Source organism: Balaenoptera acutorostrata, chromosome 12 (genome assembly GCF_949987535.1).
Source record: "Balaenoptera acutorostrata chromosome 12, mBalAcu1.1, whole genome shotgun sequence".
Taxonomy (NCBI): Eukaryota; Metazoa; Chordata; class Mammalia; order Artiodactyla; family Balaenopteridae; genus Balaenoptera; species Balaenoptera acutorostrata.
The window spans coordinates 9,401,914-9,418,136 of record NC_080075.1 but is presented as its reverse complement, the minus strand read 5'-3'; the positions used below and the strand labels follow the sequence as shown (position 1 = coordinate 9,418,136).

General features: G+C 38.3%; 1 protein-coding gene across 7 annotated transcripts in view; it reads right to left on the bottom strand.

The window, feature by feature from the left end:
• Nucleotides 1-16,223, bottom strand: part of TMEM131 (transmembrane protein 131) — a 190,893-nt gene that overhangs the window by 108,621 nt on the left and 66,049 nt on the right. For all 7 annotated transcript variants that reach the window (XM_057557969.1, XM_057557971.1, XM_057557972.1 and 4 more), the window contains exon 4: nt 7,883-7,951. In XM_057557969.1, the coding sequence (XP_057413952.1) occupies nt 7,883-7,951 (69 nt within the window). The remainder of the gene's footprint in view (nt 1-7,882; nt 7,952-16,223) is intronic.

Genomic DNA, 16,223 nt, shown 5'->3' with positions numbered 1-16,223 from the left:
GGTTAGTGTGAATTATTTATAGATAAACCAAGCTGAGATATACAGCTGTTCTCTGTGCTGTCAAGAGCAGAGCTTCTGACTAACTGTCCATATTTTACAAGAGTCTGAGGCTCAAAAGAATTAGGAAGAAGCACTCATGAATTAGAGACTAGCTTGGAAAGAAGGTGCAATTTTGTGGTCAATGGCAATTTTTCTAGCCACAGAAAGATGACAATGCAGTGCCATGAAACAGCTGAAGAAATGGCTGAGTAGCTGCCCTCAGGCAAACTTTGCGAATGACAATGACACAGCAGTCTATTAAACACAACCTCTGGCAGGAATTTGGGCCAAATCAATATGCAGTACTTTGACCACTCGATTACCACAAAATCTGACCATCGTCTCAAACACATTTTAGACTGAGGGCTGAGCTGGAGTGTTGGTTGAACAGTTAGAAATTGGAAAGCTAAAAAGCACCAAACATCCCTTTAGAAAAGAGGGTCTACTTGATTTTCTTGGAATACCAAAAAGTGATTAGGGAGAAATGCCTCTCAAGAACTGAACTTGACAATAAACACCTCCATTTTTAGCAAGTTTATTCAATTTCCACTTTTTAAGAGCCATTAAATCTCTGTTTTAAACTTTTAGATTTGAAATCAAGATTTTCTGCACTTAATAATTATATAAACCAAGGAACTCAGTAAAACAAGTTCCCACCCAAAGAATCTTTTAAATCTGCAATAAATGTTTGAAAAAAGGAGTTGTTATGGAAACAGAAAAATATTTAACAGCACTGGCATAAATAACTGCAGGGGGTGAGCAAAGCAGGGGGTGGGGGGAAGGTGGTGGTCAGGCCCAAGATTGCTCCAGGCTGACTGCTACAGAGAGAGAGGGGGGAAGTGGGGAAAGAAAAGAAGGGCGGAGGGAGAGGGAGGGAGAGGGAAGGGGCAAAAGAGTAGAATCAAAGAATAAATTTAAACAAAATGGATGTAAACAAAGAAAGCCTATTTTTCAAGAAAGTTAATTTGATCAAACGTCAAAGACATTCTACAGGGCAGTAGGGACGGCCAGGGTAGTGAGAGGAGTCAGGCCACGGCGGTTTAGAAAGCAGCCACGGAGCTAGAGCTACATCCTTGCTAAAGGACAGGAAACCGTCTTGGAGACCCTGGTTGGCAACTGAATGCAACCTGGAGTGATAAATTTCATCCGACTCAAAAGTTCTTACATTTACTGCAAAGGGTGTTTTAAAATTAAGAATGGCTTCTGGTTTAGCAAAAATGACCACAAGCAGTAGAAGTAGTTCACAGAAAACATAAGGCAAAACTTCAGTGCATAAGTCAAGGTACAGTGAGCAATGATTTCTGATTACTTACAATTTCTGGAAAAAAATATTATGAAGTGTTCTGTTAAGGCTACTTCTCAAGTCCAAAAATTACTGCTAGACATATGAAGCTAATGAAACGTTTACAGCATGGGCATTAATTAAATCAGTACATTGCTGGATCAAGAAGAAAAGGTATAGCAAATGTTTAATGAAGTGCTGCAAAAACACTTGAAAATGCAAAACGAATTTTACTGTAGCAGAAGAAATCAGCAGGTAATCTGGCTGGACTTAAAGACAATGTACGGCATGTGTTAAGTGTGAAATACGTGCCAGATATGTAAAGATAAATAGTGTGTATTTATCTTGATAGTCGGGTCTAGTAGGGAAGCAGACGTCAAAAGAAACAATTAGAGCAATAACCAGCACTGACAGAAGTTAGTAGAGGATGTCATGTGTGATGAAGAACCCAATTCCAGTTTTGATGTCTCATTGCTGACAGATTTCAAGCCCCACAATGTCCCTTCACCTTATGCCCCACATCTGGGCAAGCCCACAGGAAAGCCTGCACACTCTCTCTCTGATCTACTAAGAAGTTCAGACCATGCAAGCCTACCCAGCCTCACCCCCTAAGCGTAAGAGCCGAGCCAGTTTCCTTTCTCTGCTCTCTCAAGCCATTTTTCAGAACTTGGGAGCCCTCCCTGCTCTCCCCAGAAAGGTTCATTATGTGAGGATATTAAATCTTTTCAGCCCTTCTTGGTGTGTGAATCAGTCTTGACATCTAAATCAAATTTTGGGTGTGGATCCATCCCAGCTCTGTGGAGTGAACACCACACCATGGAAGCAGAGAGGAAGGCAGTTTCTACCTCTGTCAGGCAGGCTGGGGAAGGCATGCTTTACAGAGGACTGAAGGTCATCGGGGGTTCAACGGGCCAGGGAGGCTGTAACGGGCTTCAGCTGGAGTTACTGCCCACTGCATGACTTTTCTTTCTCTGGGTGAAACCCTGATAATTACGGAGACACCCCCTGGGAGACACGTCCACCACCAAACACCATCCTTATCTGAGTGGTGAAGTAGCCGCCTCACCTAAGCCAGGGTGATGACTGTACTACTCTCAGATTTTTCCAACTAAAGGAAAAGAAGCTATTATTCCCCGAGGGAGGGAGGCTAGAGAATGTGGGTCTGAAGACCAGTCAGTAGATTTGCTCTCATCATGGTAGGGAAAAGATACGGGCAGTGGGAGAGAAGAAGCCAACAGCAAGTGGGGGAGAGATAAGAGATGGGGGGGGAAGAAAGGCCTAATGGTGCTGGATAACGTGCATCCTGTCGTTCCCAGGTCCCACTGCAACTCTGAACTTTCTGCAAATATACTACAGTCCTTGGAATTCCTCCTAGTATATCCTTATTTTTGCTTAACTCCTTTCAGTTAGATTTCTATCACTTAGAACCAAACAACGACAGCACTGACCAAAACAGAGGGATTACGGCACTCCGTAATTACTGTTAATTTTCTTACAATACCAATAATGGTACTGTACTTATGCAGAATGTAGGAATGAAATGTTATCATGTCTGCTACAAATGATTAAAAAAATCAACAAAAATGTGAATATGGCAAAATTTTTAATTATTGAATTTAGTTTAAGAATATATTCACTATCTGTTCCATTTTTCTGTATGACTGCATGAAACCTTCCATGAAAAATTCTTTTTGGAGAGGAGCCTCTTAAAGTATGTATAACATGCCTGGAGCTTTCAAAGTGAGTTTGGCCATCATCTGAGCTAAGAGACTCCCAACAACAGCTGGATCTGAGATTGCCCTGCTTCCTTGGGATCCTCCCCAAGTACCTGCCCATGGACATCAATATTCAGGTCCTGCCCTTGAGGCTCCAGCCTGCTCGCAATTTTCCCTTCCTGAGTGCCTGCCCCTGTACACTTTGGGCTTGCTTAACCAGCTCCCACAATTATATAAGCCAATTCCTTATAAAAACTCCACACATAAACATATACGGGGACACACACACACACACACACACACACACACACAAATCTGACTGGATCTGTTCCTCTGATTGAACTCTAATACATGTGTTCACATCTGCTCCCAACTCCTACTTCTATAGATCCACTTCTACCCTTGTGAGATAAAAACAAACTCCGTTCAGTGCTCTCAGGCTGGACACAGAAAAGTTTAAATTAAGGGTAAATTTTTTTTCCTTTTGTTTCCACTCTTGCAGCAGCATACAAATTTGCTGCTTTGGGGAACAGTCCAGTCTAACTCCGCTATCCCTTTTTCTGTGCTGTAACCAAGAGCTCACACTCTGCTTCAAACAATTTTCTTAATCGTATAACCCAACCCTCGTCTGTACTGGAGTGCACCTGTCTGTTCGCACATCTTCAGCACATCGTCCTCTCCAGTCGTAGATTAATTCATTGATTCCTATCAGTGCTCCTTGTACATGACACCTAGTTACTCTCTAGCCTAAATATTAACTAAAAATGTTTTACATTCTGCATATCCTTTCACCTCCTAATTCCATTTTTTTGGACTCTCCTGAGGAACTAGTCATGGTTGTGCTTAAAGCATGAGTTTCAGCACTGATTATAAGAACAAAAAGTTTAAAACAATAAATGAATTTTTAAAATATATCCATACAATTTGCTGTTCTTTGATACCATAAAATAATGTAACAGAAAATTCTATGGAATAAAAAAATGCACAGTATATATGTTTAGAAAGCAGGTTAGGGACTTCCCTGGTGGTGAGTGGTTAAGAATCCACCTGCCAGGAATAAAGACGCAAACGCAGAGAATGGACTTGAGGACACGGGGAGGTGGAAGGGTAAGTTGGGACGAAGTGAGAGAGTGGCATGGACATATATACACTACCAAAGGTAAAACAGATAGCTAGTGGGAAGCAGCCGCATAGCACAGGGAGATCAGCTCTGTGCTTTGTGACCACCTAGAGGGGTGGGATGGGGAGGGTGGGAGGGAGAGGCAAAAGGGGGGGATATGGGGATATATGTATATGTATAGCTGATTCACTTTGTTATACAGCAGAAACTAACACAACACTGTAAGGCAATTATACTCCAATAAAGATGTTTAAAAAAAAAAAAAAAAAAGAATCTACCTGCCAATGCAGGGGACATGGGTTCAATCCCTGGTCCGGGAAGATCCCACATGTCTCGGAGCAACTAAGCCCATGCGCCACAGCTACTGAGCGTGTTCTCTAGAGCCCGCCAGCTACAACTACTGAGCCTGCATACAACAACTACTGAGTCCATGTGCCACAACTACTGAAGCCTGCGTGCCTAGAGCCTGTGCTCCGTAACAAGAGAAGCCACTGCAATGAGAAGCCCGCGCACCACAACAAAGAGTAGGCCCCGCTCGCCACAACTAGAGAAAGCCCGTGTGCAGCAACGAAGACCCAATGCAGCCAATAATAAATAAATAAATAAAATTTTTAAAAAAGAAAGGTTATAAAACAGTTTATGTTCAGAAAATACTGTTATATTTTTGCAACTCAATAAACAAATACACAGAAAAAGGACTTGAAGGATAGAAGTTCAATGTTTATGTTTCTGGGTGGTTGGATTACTCGTAAATTTTTACTTCTTTCTCTTGATACGCATTTTCTAAGTTTACTACAGTGAACATGTACTGCTAGCATATTGGGCAAAACCCCAGTAAATTTTGTAGTGGTGATTTAATAATCTGTGGCCTAGAACAGGAATCTTTACTAGCTCTTAAGGATCCAGATATGGACTTTGATGGGGATGGCTATAAAACCCTTGAACCTATATGCAAAATGTTATTTGTATGTGCAACTGTGTGTGTGTGTGTGTGCATTTGGGGAAAGGAAGGAAGAGGTTCTGATAGCTTTCATCTGTTTTTAAAGAAAACCATGATCCAAAAAAGGTTAAAACTACCAGTCCAGAATTTTGCTTGCCCTTATCTCAATTTCTCCTATTTGGGGGGTGGGGCATTATGTAAAGCGTTGAGGGACAGATAATTTGGAACAGGAATTACCAATTTCGATTCAGATATTTTGCACACCTGAAAATTTCTTTATCACAAGGGATGCATGAAATTTTCAAAACTCCCTTAAAAAAAAATGAGGTGAAAAACGTTGGATATAACTTTTGAAACAATCTCTCTAAAATGGTTACTGCTAAGCTTTTCAAAGTAAGAATACTCACTACGTTAGACTTAAAGTTTTGCTACTGTACCCTGATCTCCTCTGTCCCCAGGCTCATGGTGTCATCATAAACATGGCCCATGCCATAGTCCTAGACTGGAGTTCATCAGAGAGACAGAACTCATCATTATTTTAAAAATAATGAACTTTCTTGCTGAAGATCAAAATGCATGCCATGTTTCTTTAAATATCTTGCATATGACAGAAGGAGACTATGGGTGATATATTACTGTGACTGGATTAAGAACTCTATGTTATTGCCATCTCAACATCGTATCTAAACCTTTTTATAGGACAGAAACAATAGTGATGTATTTCCTATCTAAACATTATGGTCTTTAAACCTAACACCCACAAGTCAATTTTACTATTTATATAACGACTACTTGCAAATACTGATTCCATCTATAGGTACAAAAGGAAGCACACAAACTTCTCTCTGCAGCCCCACCCCAAAAATCCATGATCTCTGTAAACACCTGAAAAGATGGAGTTGTTATCAGATAGCTCTTCTTATGCTGACTACTCTACCATGGTTTTGTACAAGTATAACTGATATATTTGATTATTCTAGGTTTGAGATTGTAAAGAAATTATTACAGAATTAATTAAAGAATGTTAAAGAATGCAAGGCTGCCTACTGTGGTACACGTAAGAACTAAATGAAAACTTCACATTAACATCTTAGTGTAGAAGAACAGTTTCAGGTACCTGGTTTCAAATCAAAAGATTAATACACTTCCAAATTTTAAAATACCCTGAAATATTTAAACAGAAATTATTTAAACTTAATGCCTTCACTAGTAGAAAATGGTTAACTACAACTTTGACAACATTAAAAAAATTACAGTTTTCATTTATTGAATCAGAATAGACCTGCATACAGCTCCCCCTACCAACTTCCCTTTCAAATTCTTTTCTTCTAGTAAATGCTGGAGAGGGTGTGGAGAAAAGGAAACCCTCCTACACTGTTGGTGGGAATGTAAATTGGTACAGCCACTATGGAGGTTCCTTAAAAAACTAAAAATAGAGCTAACATATGATCCAGCAATCCCACTCCTGGGCATATATCCAGAGAAAACCATAATTCGAAAAGATACATGCACCCCAATGTTCACTGCAGCACTATTTACAATAGCCAGGACATGGAAGCAACCTAAATGTCCATCGACAGAGATATGGATAAAGAAGATGTGGTACATATATACGATGGAATATTACTCAGCCATAAAAAGAATGAAATAATGCCATTTGCAGCAACATGGATGGATCTAGAGATTGTCATACTGAGTGAAGTCAGACAAAGACAAATATCATATGATATTGCTTATATGTGGGATCTAAAAAAATGGTACAAATGAACTTATTCATAAAACAGAAACAGAGTCACAGATGTAGAAAACAAACTTATGGTCACCGGGGTGGGGGGCGTGTAAAGGAGTGGGAGGGATACCTTGGAAGATTGGGATTGACATATATACACTACTATATATAAAATAGATAACTAATAAGGACCTACTGTATAGCACAGGGAAGTCTACTCAATATTAAAGACCTATATGGGAAAAGAGTCTAAAAAAGAGTGGATATATGTATATGCATAACTGATTCACTTTGCTATACACCTGAAACTAACACAACATTGTAAATAAACTTTACTCCAATAAAAATTATATTAAAAAAAAAGGACAAACAAAAAAAAATTTAAAAAAACTTCTTTTCTTCTGCTAACTTACCAGAGTGGCATTACTCTAGTAGTTATATCATTTAAGATGTTCTCTTTACCTACCTGCTAAATTGGGTTGGAACCAAATACGGGTGAAGACTTGTCTTCCCCTCAGTGTATCTGAGATGTGCAAAACCTGAGACCCAGAGGCAGAAGGTAAGCAGAACTATGGTTTGAGGAAGTACTCTGTGGTTGGACCTTGTCTTCCTGTAGGATCTGCTTTTGTTTGGCCTCCTGGGTTGGTGATAATATTATTTATTTGATGATGTATAAAAGTTTGTACTTTAAAAGCATATACATCAAACAAATTAATAAATTCTTCTACATCCAGAAGGAAAAATGTTAAATAATAAAAATGGAAATGAAGTGCTAATCAGAAAGGTAACCCTAAGTTTAATGCTGCTTCTGAAGATAAGATCCTCTGAACCAGAGACTCCAAAATGTGGATATTTTTCAAACTTCAAAATTTAATATTATATGTTAGATTCATAATAGATACTTACTTCCCATTTTCAAACTGTATTCAACATCATTTACTTTCCTGATGACTAAAACATGTAACTTTCTCATACAAGACAACACAGGCAAAAGGCAAGACAAATGCATGCATAAAATATATATAATATTGCTATGGTCTGAAAATCTTAAACTTACTGTTCATGGAAATCCAGCATTGGTGGCTCAAATCGTATAGGTCTGCAATTACCCCGGTACAGAGATATACTGTAAGTAAAAAGAAAACAGCCTAAGAAGCAATTCTTCAACATATGTGTTTCCCCAAACCAAAGTCAGACACTTGAGTTTTGTCATGATAAAGTTTCTTTAAGAAAAGTGGAGTCTTATATTAGAGATATGCGTTACTTTTTTATTAGAGGAAATCAATAAACGTTTGTTTTAAAAAATGGGGAAAAAAAGGAGTGTTTTTCCTATTCAAAGGTATGCAAAAACAGAAACTGCTCAAATAGACTGTTGAAATTTATTTGGTTGATATAATTGATAACAATATACCTTAATATGTTCATTTGGATTTTTTTTTTTTTTGCCACACCACGCGGCTTAAGGGATCTCATTTCCTCAACCAGGGATTTAACCTGGGGCACTGCAGTGAAAGCACCAAGCCCTAACCACTGGACTGCCAGGGAACTGTCTCATTTGGATTTTTAATACATGTACAGTGAACAATAAATAATTACTTGTTCTTGGAAGGCAATCTATAGAGACAAAAACTCATGATCCCATTGTAACTAGAGTGTCAAAGAACTAAACAAAAGTCAATTTGGGGATAGAAATTTCCAAGAACTGAAATATCTTTTTAATCTGAGAGTTTGGAACATACTGATCTATGATGTCTTGGCCTAAATATTTGAGTATCATTTCTAACTATTCCCCTTGATACTAGAACCTCTCACTAAAACAGATTCCTGAATAAGCAAACCTCCTAGACATCACCACGACCTAACATTGATGCAAAGTATAAATAACCTTGGAGAGCAGGTCCACATACCTAAAGTCATCTGTTTACATACTGAGAGAGGGAGAAAGTCATTCAGACACTAAAGTTTCTAAACAGTAGATTATCTTTCTGTTGTATTTTAAGAAATGATGTAAGAGCAAAACCCATTTTGTGACACTACTTTATTTCCATCACCTCTGCAATTCAAAAGAGCACAAGCTTCACATGATATAGTAATTTCATTCAGGAAATACAGGAAATACAACAGAAATAGACAAGGACATACAGAAAATGTAGAAGATCTAGATTTAAGTCAGTTCAATAAAGATTAAATAGTCTGAGCAGTGGAATAATTGAGCTTAAAAAAATAAGGTTTAGAAGTGTTTTTAGCCTTACCAGTTAAGAGTATTACTCTGCGCTGCTTGACAATCCTTCTACATATGTTGAACATTAAAGATGACAAACACAAGAAGGAAAAGACCAAATGTAAGATTATACTTTACTAAAGCACAAAACTAAAGACACTGGGACAATGAGGGCACAATTCCTCACAAGGCAGCTGCCACATGTAGCCAGAGGTACAGAATCTACTCCCTCTTGATTTCTGCCCTTCTTAGACATACTATAACAGGATACTCTTCAGTTCCTTTAAAACAATAGATACTGATCAGTTCATCAATTTTAACAGTGTGAAACTCAAACTTACATAAAATCTCCATCCAATCAAGAAAAAAAAAGTGTAATGCATAAAGTCAATGTGTCTAAGTCAGTAATTCACATATATATAAACAATGACTGTGTTAGATGCTAGAGATACAAAGGAGATTAAGATACAGTTTTTTTTCTCTCACAGAACTGAGTCTAACCCCCAAATTTCAAGTGGAAATGTTTAAAGTGGCCAGGCAAGGGAAAAAGTGCAGTGCACACCCCATTCACTCAACGGAAATATACTGAACGTCAGGGGCTGTCTAGTGGCTGGGGCCACGAGAACAAAGAGCCTGTTCTCACGGCACTAACGTGCCAATGGGGAAAACAAAAGTAGAACACATCACGTGATGACGTCCAACATATAAAGACAAATCAAACACAGCAGGAACAGAGAAGGTCTCTCTGAGGAAGGACACTGGGGCTGAGACTTGACTGGTAGCGATCTGGAGGAAGAAAGCAGGAATGTCCTTGGCATGATGAGGAACCAGGAGGCTGAAGTGGCCAGAGTGCAGGAAGGAGCGGGAGGAGACCGGAGCTGAGATCAGAGCGGTACAGAGGCCAGGTCTCCTTGCATAAGTCTGGATTTTATTCTAAGGGTAACAATAAGCCTCTACAGTGTTTTGAGCAACGAAGTAACATGATCTAACACATTTAAAAGGTCAAATCTGGCTGCTGTATGAAGAAGAGACTGCATGAGCCCAAGAGTGAATCAGGAAAGCCCTGCAGTTGTCCAGAGAGGAGGGGACAGCCACTGTGGCCCAGGATGACTGCAAGGGACGGTGGTGAGAAGTGGCTCTTTTCTGAATATTTTTGGAAGCTAGAGACATCATGCTGATGGAGTGTAAGAGAAAGAAGAGAGACATCAAGATGACTTAACTCTAAGATTTTGGCCTGAGAAACTAGATACGTAGTCATGACATGGAAGAGTGGGTTGGAAGTGGGGAAGGGTAGTTGGGTAGGGATTCAAGAGTATTGTTTTAGACATTTAAACTTGAGATGTCTTATCTAGATGGAGATGTCAAGTAGGCAGATAGATATACATGGTGATTGCTTTATATTAAAAAGTTACTGATTTGGGGGTACTGATCTTAAACCCAGGCATTTTGGTGAGTTAATTCTAACAGTCTGTCTATAGATTCGCTTAGATTTTCCCCTGCCATTATATGTGCTGCTAAAATGATCACTATCTTGGATTGTCTCTGTAGACAGATCACCTGCAAGTAACAACAATTCTGTTTCTTCCTTTTAAATCCTTAGACCTCGTTTTCCTTTTTCATGCCTTATGTGGGCTAAGACCTCCCGTAAAATGTTCCAAAGAAGTGGTGTCCAGCAATTGTTATCGTGACATTTACAGGATGCTCACAGAATATGAGATAGAGGGGACAATACATAACAGATAATTCCCTCATAAATAAATGCATATTTTCAAAACAACAGCAGATCTATATCTAAGGACCAATTTAATATTTGAGTGGGTACAACACAAATTGCCACAGGTATAATCTTATTTTAACAAAACCAAAAATTCAATAACATAGCTATCACATACCTACAGCTGATTGAAATGGCTGCTACTGTTTATTTAGAATGGCCATGACACTGTTTAGTGCTTTATTAACAGAAAGCAAATGTCTACAAATCCATAATGTTGAAAAATAAACTGGGGAAGAAGCAATATGAAAAATGGTGCCCTTTGTCAATTTCAAAGAAACAGAATCTTAGACATTATAAAAGTAATACATGATTTTATGCTTTTGGCAGTGATTGTATTTTTTCTGAAACTTTCAATACAATATTTTATTTTCACTAAAACATTAACTGTTTATTTGGGGAGAAGGAGATGAATAAGGACTATTCTGACTTCAAGCGAGGGAACAACTGGAGAGATACATGAAATCTGTGTTGCTTGGTGAACTGTTAGGTCGAAATTAAGCACACAAGACCTTCCCAAATGAAGCATACAAGACATTCTTGGAGCTTTGGGAATTTGTTTAAACTGTGAAATTTAAAATATTTTCCTAGGGGCAATTACCACCTAAACAAAAGGTTCTCTTCGGGCCAATATTTCATAACGAATGATTTGTGGTCTACCTACATCTTAATCACCTAGGATGCTTGTAGAAATGCAGATTCCAGGGCCCCGCGCCTCTCGAATCTGATTCCTTGCATCTAGTATGGAGCCCAGAAACTGGCACTTTTATGTACACTCTCACATTTGGGAACTACTCTTTTGTAGCTTGATCCACAGTAAGCGTTGCAAGCAGAAATCAAGAGGGGAATAAAAGCACTTTAACAAGTAAAACTTTTTAAAAAGTCACCAACAGTTTAAAATGGTCCCCAATATGACTTTTATTAGAGACAGCTATATAGTGACTTAAGAGAAAAGATACAGATTACTCCTATATCAATATTTTTCAACAAATACATTTTAGCTTACATTTTCATTTCCCTAAGGACTAATGATGTTGAACAACTTTTCATTTGTTTATTGTTCAATCAGATATCTTCTTTTGCAAAGTGTCTGTTCAAAGTATTTTAACTGGCATGTCTGTCTTAATTTTGAGTTGTAAGAGTTCTTTATATATTCTAGATACAGGTCCTTTGTCAAATGTTCTGTACTGTGAACATTTTCTCCCTGTCCCTCCTTTTCCTGTTATCAATGATGTCTTTTGGGGAGTGACATCATCAAGATGGTGACATAGGTCATTCTTGACTTCAGTCCCCCTCACAAGACGACCAACCAACAACTACCCATAGATGAGATACCACTGTGAAAATCCCAAAACACAGGGGTGAGGCTCAAGAACATCCTTGGACCACAGAGAGCAGGAAAAAAGAAGAAAAAAAAAACCAAACTGTATTAGAAAGGTAAGAGAAATGGCTATACTCTGGTCATATCGCCTCTCCACCAGGCTGGTGCAGCGCTGCACTGAGAGGGCCCCCTAGCGCCCACAGTTTCTCAGATGGGAAAGAGAGCCCACGGTGGACATCTAGCTCCCCCAGTGTTGTGGGGAGATAAGTGGACGTCTAGAGTTATGAGGCCCAAAGAACCCCACACAGGTTGAACTTGAAAAGGCCTACAACGAGACACATTATGATTAAACTGTCAAAAGTCAAAGACAAAAAGAGAATTCCGAAAGCAGCAAAAGTGACACATCACATACAAGGAACACCCCACTCCCCACCCCATAAGACTACATTAGTCCCCCCTCATCTGTGGTTTCACTTTCTGTAGTTTCAGTTACATGCGGTCAACCATGGTCTGAAAATATTAAATGAAAAATTCCTGAAATAAAAAATAGATAAGTTTTAAACTGCACACCCTTCTGAGTAGCATGATGAAACTTCATGCTGTCCTGCTCTGCCCTGCCCGAGACATGAATCATCCCTTTGTCCACTGTACCCTTGCTGTATATGTGACCCACTGTCAGTATAGGAAAAAACAGAGTATATACAGTGTTTGGTACTATCTGCAGTAATAGTGTAGTGTTTGGAATGTATGCCCCGCAGATAAGGAGGAGGTACTGTACAGGTGGATTGCTCAACAGAAATTTTGTAGGCAAAGAGAGAGTGGGATGACATTCAAACTATTGAAAGAAAATAACTGTCAAACAACAATACTATACCCAGCAAAGCTGTCATTCAGAAATCAAGGAGAGATAAAGACTTCACTGAACAAACAAAAGTTGAGAGGGTTCATCATAGCCACTTCCGACTTACAAGAAATACTAAAGGGTGTTCTTTAAGCAGAAATAAAAGGATGCTAATTGACATCAAAAAAACATATGAATGTATGTGTAAAACTCACTGGTAACAGTAAATATACAGTCAAACTCAGATTCTCTAATACTGTGATGATGGTACATAATTCACTTACCACTCTAGTTTAAAAGTTAAAAAACAAACATATTAAAAATAAATTATAATAATTTGCTATTGAATGGACAATAAAAAAAATGTGTAAATTTTAACACAATGAATTAAAATGTGAGGGGAAGGACTTCCCTGGCAGTTCAGTGGTTAAGACTCTGTGCTCCCAATGCAGGAAGGATGGGTTTGATCCCTGGTAGGGGAACTAAGATCCCGCATGCTCCACGGCACAGCCAAAAAATAAAATAAAATTTAAAAAATAATAAAAAAAATACATAAAATGTGAGGGTGAGAAGTAAAATCTTGGACCAAGAATTTCTTTACTTGTTAAAGTGAAAGTCATTAATGGACCAATTGACAAAATTAAAATAAGGTCTGTAGATTAAGTAGTATATGTAGGTATTAATTTCCTGATTTTACTGTGGCTTGTAAAATAATGTCTATATTTATAAGAATTATACACTGAAGTTTTTAGGGGTAAAATAAAAGAGCATCATGTCTACAACTGATTCTCAAAAAATTCAGAAAAATAATTAAATATACATATAAACCTATATATAGAAAGATAGGGAAGAGAGAGAAGAACGAAAGAAGAGGTGGAGAGGGAGATTATGAATGATCAAGCAGATGTGGTAAAATGTTAAATGGGGAATCAATCTAGGTCAAGATATACATGGGATATATATGGGAATTCTTTGTACTCTTTTTGCATCTATCCTCTAAAGTTATTTCAAAACAAATGATAAAAAAATTAAATATAAATTGAAAAATATAGTACATTTCTTGTAGACAATATATGCTTAGATATTTCCTTAATATAGTCTGACAACTGGTGTTGAAACCATTCACAGTTATTATAATATTTGATATGGTTGGGTTTAAGTCTACCATCAAAATTACTACAGTCTTCAAGATTTATGCAAAGTAGTACTGTCTTTTGCATATATGTCACTTCATGTGTGGCTAAAAGCTCCAGAGCTAGAAAATAAATCTAAGTATAAACCCAAAAGGAATCTTAAAAAACAACTTAAGAACATTCCCTTTAACTTTTTCACAAAATTTATAACAGATATTAGACAAACTGCAATTGTGAGCAGACTTTATCTGCCATTAAGGTATTAGCAAGTTCTGGCTCTAACTATAATCTTCTAGATGCTTATGGTTAACTGTAGGCAACCAAAATGGTTGTACTTAATAAAAAGCAAACTATACAGTCAATTAAAGAACCTCAACCACCTTAATTTGAAAAGTACTCCATAGCCCAGTATTTTTGGCTTATATCCTAGAGATACCAGGAAACTTAAAGATCAGAAGACTCTGGTTCTTCTTGTGGACACTGTGTATACATATACACACACAGATACACACATGTATCCTTCTTACCTAACTGTATACACCAACATTTCCAGCTCTTATAAACAACATAATATAATAACAACAACACTGCTCCCAATATCAAACCTTTGCACTAGCTGTTCCTCTGTCTGAAATGCTCTGCCCTAAGACTTTCACCAGGTAAGCTGAAACATCATTTCAGAGAGGCCTTCGTTATGGTCAAATCTAAAGAAGCAATGGAGTCTTGTCTATCCCAGACCTTTCTCTAGCTGATATTTTGTTCATTTATTTGGTGGCTTATTGTCTGTTTTCCCCATTAGCACACAGGTTTTACCAGGGCAGGAGTCTTGACTATCTGGCCCAGCCAGCACTGTGGTAGTTTTAAAATATGTTTACAAATTCTCTGATCTGCCTCTCTTCAAGAGATGGGGGCTTAATTCTGCTCTCCTTGGGGGTAACGTCCTATGAATAAAATATGATGGAAGTGACTGTGTGACTCAATTACAAAAGACACTGTGGCTTCCTCCTTGTGCTCTCTCTTGGATCTCCCGCTCTAGGGTCTCCAGCTGCTGTGACACGGGAACATTCAAGCAGCCCTACGGAGAGTTCCACATGGCAAAGAACTAAGGTCTCCTGCCAACAGCCAGTAAGGAACTGAGGCCTTCTGCTAATGGTATGTGAGTGAGCCATCTTGGAGAGGACCCACCGGGCCCAGGCTTTCAGATGACTGCAGCTCCGGCTGATGTCTTGGCTGAAATCTCACGAGAGACCCTGAGCCACAACTACTTAGCAGAGTTGTTCCCAAATTTCTCACTCACAGAAACAGAAAAATAATAAATGTCTGCTGTTTTAAGCTTCTAGGTTTGGAGGTAATTTATTACACAGCAATAGATAACAAACACAATGACTGAATTACTAATTCTTACAACAGTGCCTGGTGTATGTAAAGATTCCAGTAAATATTTGCTGAATGACTGAACAAATAAATTAACAAACACCCACAACTTATGTAACATTTTAATGTTTGCAAACTACTGTTACCCAAATAAGTCTCTCATATGGTCCTTACAGCAACCTTATATAATGCATAACCTTATATCACATATAAGATACATCAGGCCGAGAAATGATCTTCCCCAGTATGCAAATGAAAGTCATGCTCAGAGCAGTTAAATAGTTTTTCTCCAAGTTATACATCTGGTGAACACAGAACTCAGGTCTCTTTAATTCCTAATCTCCCACCATAGGGCTCCACAACCCTAGGAAAAGACATTTATAAAAGGTGGCCTCAGGTCCCAAAATACTAAATCATTACTGGTACTCATTATAACATTTTGGTGTTCAACTAAAATAAACACTGATGGAACACTATGTGCACATTATCCACCATTATATTATGTAGCTGGCATCTTTTTAAACAAAATATTATCATGTAATTGATAACTGTATTAAAACAAATTAGAAAGGGTGAACCAGAAGGTAGGAGAGAAATATAAAAAAGAGTATCTTGGAAAATTCTTTCATGGTTTTACTTCCCATGATCCTGGGCTCGTGAAAGCAGCAACTCTTCTCTTTATAGAATGTCTGGAAGCCCTTGGGGCTGAAGCAGATAGTAACAATTGTGGTGGA